General features: G+C 42.4%; 1 protein-coding gene across 2 annotated transcripts; it reads right to left on the bottom strand.

The window, feature by feature from the left end:
• Window positions 1-3179: 3179 nt before the first annotated feature.
• Window positions 3180-6734, bottom strand: LOC118793935 (proline-rich protein 29-like). 2 transcript variants are annotated; one of them, XM_036552026.1, is made up of 6 exons: window positions 6542-6734; window positions 6000-6090; window positions 5047-5162; window positions 4030-4217; window positions 3749-3819; window positions 3180-3488 (listed from the first exon to the last, which is right to left on the bottom strand). In XM_036552026.1, the coding sequence occupies exons 1-6, from the start codon at window positions 6620-6622 to the stop codon at window positions 3457-3459; spliced, it is 579 nt and encodes a 192-aa protein (XP_036407919.1). In that variant the 5' UTR covers window positions 6623-6734; the 3' UTR covers window positions 3180-3456. The 2 variants fall into 2 exon arrangements, with proteins under 2 accessions (XP_036407919.1, XP_036407920.1); XM_036552027.1 differs by lacking the exon at window positions 3180-3488 and having other exon boundaries at window positions 3787-3865.
• Window positions 6735-6961: the final 227 nt, after the last annotated feature.

A 6961-nucleotide genomic window follows, 5' to 3' on the forward strand; every position in this document is an offset into this window, starting at 1 on the left:
GGAACACGTTTTCCGCAAGGGTTTTCGTGTGCCTCAGTTCAGAGCCCCCCATGAGAGAGAGCAATAATTTGGGGGTGGTGTCAGGAGAGCTTTGGTGTAATTATTTGCCACCTACAGGATGTTCTGTTTCCAATATCTTTGTGTCCTCTGGAGGCTTTTCTTTTTTGCCTCTTTTCTCAGCATTTGCGTTTTATCTCTCTCCCGTCTCTTTTTATATATACCAACCCACATGGTATGTCAGGAGAGGGATTTTTAACAGAGGGAAATGGTATTGTCAGAAATGCTATGTAGTATCAGACAATAATACTTGCTATGAAAACTGGTATTTACAATTAGAAACTGTAAATATTGCCAGGAAACTGCACGGGGTAATTAATTCATTAATGTAATTGATTGCCAAGCGGTTGCCCTTATTCAGGGCACTTTATAGTTTTTCATGTTATCGGTTTCTGCAGCTGGATATTGAACTGAAGTCTCTAGTTAAGTACCCTGATGAAGGTAATAACAGTGCCTCACCTGGGATGTGGATGTGCAATGTTCTGACATTACTAATGCAAGGAAATGGAACGCATCCCCAGACTGCGGTATACAGAGACGGGCAGCCTCTCCATCTTCCCTAGTTTTCTGTCTTCACTGATTCTCTCTTCCTTCTTCCCTTTGTTTCTTCCTTGTCTCCTTCTGTGTCTCCCCCTGTCTTTGTACACCGGTGCAGTAAAGATGATGACAAGAGGTGATAACAGCTCTTCTGTCTGTCTAAAAGCATTAGCTACATAGCATGTGCCTGACAGACAATTAAGCCATTTCAAAGCCAATGATTAGATAGCCATGAACATAAAAACACATAGATGCACACAGCACACATATTAGAAACACGTGAACACACACACACACACACACACACACACACACGCGCACACACACACACACACACACACACACACACACACACACACACTGGCTTATCCTCTCATGGATGCTTCATTGACATGGCCAATTTCAGTACTGCCAAAACAGCTGTAACCGTGTCCCCTCTGTATCTCTGAATCTTCCTGTCTCTCAAAGATTTAGTGGGAGAGATTTTCACTTTCTCTCTCTGCACCAGTGCGGCTGTGGTTTTACAGCAGTGTCTCAGTATGTGTGTATCATAATGATAGAGCTGTAGGTCTGGTAAAGGAGCCTAGAGTATTGGCATAGAATGAGAAATCGTATACCGAGGGGGAGAAATACGATCACAGGAAATCTCGACACTGTCGACACGGAGGGACCAGGGGATAAGGAGATGGAGGTGGGGCTGATTGAGCTGCCCACTCTAGAGAGGGCGGACAATAATTGTGCTGTCAAGGTGATACTGAACATGTCCTAACCAGTTACACCCCCCTATACTGATTTAAGTTCAGATGAGATGGTTAATGTGCTCCAGAACATGTATAGCGTAAAGCACACACACACATGCACACACCCATATACACACACGCACACAGAGGCAAAAATAGACTGGAGAGAGGAAACAGTTGAAAGGGAAAAAAATGATTAATATTGCAGAGAAAAGGAGACAAAAAAAATTAAAGGAGGAGGAAAGGGGGAAGTGAGGGTCCTGAGAGAGGGAGTCATAAGTAGGAGGCAGTGACAGTGGAAGAAGAATGGCAGTGGACTGGGGGGAACAACTCACAAGGATCTGAGAGATGTGAAAAGGGGGATGAGATCAAGGGAAAGGAGAAATCAGAGATTTACCAGAATTTGTATAGTAATACCTGAAACCCCAGTGTGAATCACAGAACTCTTCTTGAATCAGACCTGCCTTTATGGATTCTTGATCACTGCAGGTCTCTTGTTTCACTTATACAAGCAGCTGTCCCCATTCTGGCAAAACCATGTTGTGCACAGTGAAAAAGTTTTTCTTATGAACATTAAAGCGGGGAGTTGGAAAGGGACAACGTCAAAAAAGATGTTTTCACTGTCTTTGACAGAAGCATTTCCAAGGTTGTTTTCTAATAGGTTTCAAACTACTTAGTTACGTCATTTGTTGATGTATTTACTCTAACGTGGATTGTTTAGAGAGACGTGTTAAAGATTCTTAATGACAAAGTCTGCCCTTAAAAGTGACATTACGATGATTCGAAAAAGGGGAACACCTGTAAACATTCATAACAACAGCAATTGTTTGTCTCACAAGACGCAGAGGTTTTCATTTTGCGACAGGACAACAATCCGATTGATTAAGCGGATTTATTGGACTTCACTTGACCTTCGTAGAAATGTTCTGCGGCACTTGCACTGAATCAATGATTCAATGATCTCCGCCGAGTCACAATGGCCGGACAGAAAGGTAAGTTGCGCAGTTAGCCAACCTACGTAATGTTTGCCAGCTAACTTTAGATAATGTTGCCTAGTTACACTGTTGCTAATTAACTGTTAGTGAGCAGCTCCATCGGTAGAACGTTGATTTGGAGTGCATTTTGAAACACTAGTATTAACGATTGACTTAAGTAGTAATTAAAATGACAGTAGGCTACACACCTCAGGTACAGACACATCCCAGACACTTGGTCAACTCAAGGGTAATAAAGATGGGTCCAAACGGTTTAGAGGAGCTCTGTAAACTTTGATAAGATCTGATCTTTGCCTAATGTTGGGCAAAACAGTTCCCTAATCAGCGGTTTTTTTCCACTGAAAGGAACCAGTGGCATGTGCGCTTGTCGGAGATTCGTGTTGGAAATTCATCAACCTGCTGGATTGCAGCTAGTTCAGTTCAGTCCTATTAACTATGCAGCTTTCTGCACTACTAGCATAAATGCTTAAGAGGACCAAAACAGAGACTTCTAGTATTAAAATTGTTTATATCATACTATTGGGGAAAGTTCATGTTCTATGGAATGGTGAAACGAATATGCACATAGGTATGATTACATCATCCCTGTACTGAGTTTTCAAGCTCTCATTTCACGTGTCGCACCCTGGCACTGTCTGTAACTCTGCAGACAGTGCCGCCTAGTGGTGGAAAGTTAGGTTGGTGGATGTTGACAAAAATGGTTAGGGCAGTATTTTTTTTTCACCAGCTTTCATTGATGGAAAACGTAACAATGCGTAATCGGTGTTGTATAATTATATTTCGATTACAAATAGCCATATACATGGGAATAAAATGACAGCCCTGCAACAGGGGAATATGAAAAGTGCCTTTCTTCCTAGAGTGGAATCTGACCATAAATAAAAACTCAAAATACTGAGTTCGTTGTTTTGACAGCTGACATGATACAGCATCACGACTGTATGTGCATTTAAAGAAAAATATTAGTGTTATACTATACAATGATATGTCTCAATATGTTTCGCTGCTTTAAAGTTCTGAAAAAAGGTTGCATACTGAAGGAACTGTTCAAGTTGTCGGATGGTGTGAGCAAATGACAGTGTTGCAGCTGACACTGTCAGTGCCCTTTGAGCTCTGTAGCATGTTCCTCACAGCCTCCTCTCTGTTGCATCATAGTACTCTGTTCAAGGAAAAAAGCAAGGACAAACATGTTCACAACGACAGGGAGACACATTTCACCTCTGTTTTTACATATGCTATCCATATAATTATCACTGTTATGGTGATGTCATAACCGTAATGACTTCAATGAAACCTAAGAGTGCCCTATTGCTGTAGTCTGTGCGCTCTTACACCATTGTAATCAATAATCATCTGTTATAAATCACTATTTACGAGGCTTTTTATATATGAGGTCATTAGGGCGGTATGTTTGTGTACCTGTGGCAGGGGGGATGTCGGCTCCCACTGTTCGGGTGGCGCTGGGTGGGGGTGGTGGTGGGACAGCCCTCCTGTCAGACATCACATCAGAATCAGTCATACCCACCCCCTCCATACCTGACAGTGCAATGACAGCAATAAGTGTCATTTATTGGGTTTGTGTCCTTACAATGCTGGATATGTCACCATTCCAATATTACCGTATGTTCATCTGTCAATATGTGTGTATGCGCATGCTCATGTGCATATGAGTGAGCACATGGAAACTGTGTGTGTCTCACCCATCTCTGCGGGGGGAGGGAGCTGGTTCCTGGTACTCCATCGGGTCCTGGTACATTAGAGTGGGCTGAGGCTGGGGTTGTGGTGGGGGGATCCAGGGAGGGTAGGAAAGGAGTGGGGGGGCCGGTGGGTAGTGGTGATGGAATACCTCTGGGTCCTCATCCTGCACAATCACTGGGTATATAACAGGCTGAGAACCAGAGCATAAATAAAATACCAGAATCAGACACCACTCACTGAGGTCTAGGCCTCTTCATCTTCAAAATGAGTTCAGATATTAAGTCATGCTGTGAAAATCAGTCAATGTGAAAATCCTGACCACAAAACACGTTGAGTCACAGGGACATGCACAGGAATCAGTTTGATAATGTGTATACTGTCAAAAGAAAATCCTCTTTCAAGATTATTCAATTTACAAGATGCATATAATATACAACATCATTTTCAGGGGTGAGTCACCACTACTATGCACATTAAGATCCAGAAATAACTAAATAAATAATAAGAACTTTCTCCACGAAAGTTCTGATGACTAGTGATGTCAAACGGGTCAAAATGCACACCATCGGCGCTCAAACTGATGGCAGTGAAGCTGCCCCCTCCAACTCAAATGAGGAGTGCTCTAAATGTATTTGCACAACACGTCTGTTGTTTTGCAGCCTTATGAATCAGAGACCTTGCCAAGACAAAACATAATATTAATCTACAGGGCGGGTGACATTCAGTTTCCCTATGTAAGGAAACTCATCGGCCCATCAGCCTCATTGTTTGTAATCAGGGTTTGTGCTAGATTCCTTTCTAGAGTGCACAGTGTACATGCAGTAATACACAGCATACTGTGTAGAAACTACAGATCTGGCCAGACTTCTCCTTTCACAGCTGGAAAGGCCTTGTTCACTATACTGTCTTGAAGCAGCGGTTGGGTTTCAAAGTACACTGATCATGCTGCAGGCCTATCAAGCTGCTACAGGGTGAGAACAGGAGCCTTCAGAGAGAGTGGGCGATGCGGCGGTGCGAACCTCCGGGGCTGGCGGGGTCTGGGAGTACCCGAACGCACTGAGCGCTGACATGGTCATGTTGTTCATGATGACCTGGTGCATCTGAGCATTCTGGATCATCATCAGCTCCACCAGATCTGATGACCGCCAGGATAGAGAGGAGCTTGCGTTAAGTAGTCTTCGTCACACGTGGGATACAGCCATGTACACCTCCACACATACCACTCAACATTTTTTTTTGAAAACATGCTTTCTTAAAGAGGTGTGCAGATGTAAAGTTTGGTAACAGAGTGACAGTAAAATCTACCTCACTACTTCTCCACTGCTGCACTGCTGCTCTTCCCCTGGGCAAGGTACTTAACTTACAATTGCCTCAGTAAATATCCAGCTGTTTAAATGGATAACACATAAAAGCTGTAACCTATGTAAGTCACTCTGGATAAGAACATCTGTTAAATGACAGTAATGAAATGTAATATGAAGTCTGGCTTATGTAACAGCATAGAAAGTGCTTGTAATGTGTAAAGAATATTGTATCATTCCCTATTCAAGAGAACAGCAAAGTATCTCCTGGTTATTTAATCAAGCCACTGTGATGAAATGTCTTATACCACTGGTCCAGCCTTCCTCCAACATTGTAACATATGTAACACTGCCCTTCTTCTCAGTGAGTAACCAGAATGGGCACAATTTGAGAACAGAGTGATACAGAGCACTTCTTGGCACTGACCCTTGGGGGACATGTATATTGCTTTGAGAGGGAATAATAGAAAACAATTATGTCCAACTAAGAATGAGCGTGCAGAGGTCAATGCTGTAATTACAGCACAGGCCTTTGGGTCTGTTGCTCAGTGACTCACATAGATTCAACCACACCCGCCCACTCACATACATACATACATACAAATACTCTTTAAGTACTAGTAATATGTCTTTAGCCTGACCATACTGCTGTACAGCCAGGATTCTCATACCTTCCTTAATGTGCCCTGGGCGAATTTGGGGTGTTGGAGATGGCATGACTGATGGAATCTGCTGAAAGACTGTGGTGGGCTGTTGTGAAACCTGGGGAGAGATAACAAAAGTGGGCTCCTGGATATTCTGGATATCTCTATTTGGAGACCCCAGAACAATAAAACTATAAAGTTTGATCAAACATAATTAAGTTTCATACTATTGCTTTACTGTAGAAAAGAAAAAAACGCATGGACACACAGCATGTAACTAAGAACGACGTTCATATCTGAGATAGGATCTGTAATGAAAACGTCACTGCATGGAATACAGTTGGAGGGACTGAGCTTCTTTGATGATCTTTGATTCACATTGCAATATTATATTTATAGTAATTCCGTGACAGGACTAAAATTAACACTGCATGTGACAACCTTTTCCCAATAAATTAAAACTTTATAACTAGAGTCATAACTGCGTATTAAATATGAATCTAATGGATACCCAAAATGCTAAACCAGAAAGGCAGCATTATACAGATACCCATATAGCATGTACTTACTGGTTGCTGAATAATTTGCACATTCTGGGGGTCTGGATTCCACTGCTGTATTTGTACGTAGTTATCGTCTACCCACGCCATTGCATCAAAGCACTTTAAAAAACATGTAACACCTTTATTCGGTGGTGTATCTCCACCGTGGAGCAGGTGCGCCAGTTAGGTTGTCATAGCGGCAGGGCAAAAACATTAGCAATAAACAACTCCCTCAACGCGTGGTTACATTTGATACGTAGGTTACAGCCGAGCAAATTGACGAAGGCATACCTAAAAATACTCGCATGCATGCACACGCCACGTTATACTATACACGTTTGGCGAAAGGATAGAAGTTTAACAGAAGAGACTAATTCTGATAGCCAACTGTGAACAAAAATACGAGGGAGGCATATGTTGGCTACCAAAATGACATACAACTGATGA

The sequence above is a fragment of the Megalops cyprinoides genome, chromosome 19, assembly GCF_013368585.1.
Source record: "Megalops cyprinoides isolate fMegCyp1 chromosome 19, fMegCyp1.pri, whole genome shotgun sequence".
NCBI lineage: Eukaryota > Metazoa > Chordata > Actinopteri > Elopiformes > Megalopidae > Megalops > Megalops cyprinoides.

What these genes read in the sequence shown, in the direction of transcription:
- LOC118793935 (XM_036552026.1), bottom strand. Translation starts at nt 6,622, where the DNA reads ATGGCGTGGGTAGACGATAACTACGTACAAATACAGCAGTGGAATCCA. An exon ending in CCCTCCCCCCGCAGAGATGG is followed by an intron (nt 3,820 to 4,029) that starts GTGAGACACACA and finishes GATGTCTGACAG; the next exon opens with GAGGGCTGTCCCACCACCAC. An exon ending in CGACATCCCCCCTGCCACAG is followed by an intron (nt 3,489 to 3,748) that starts GTACACAAACAT and finishes TTCCTTGAACAG; the next exon opens with AGTACTATGATGCAACAGAG.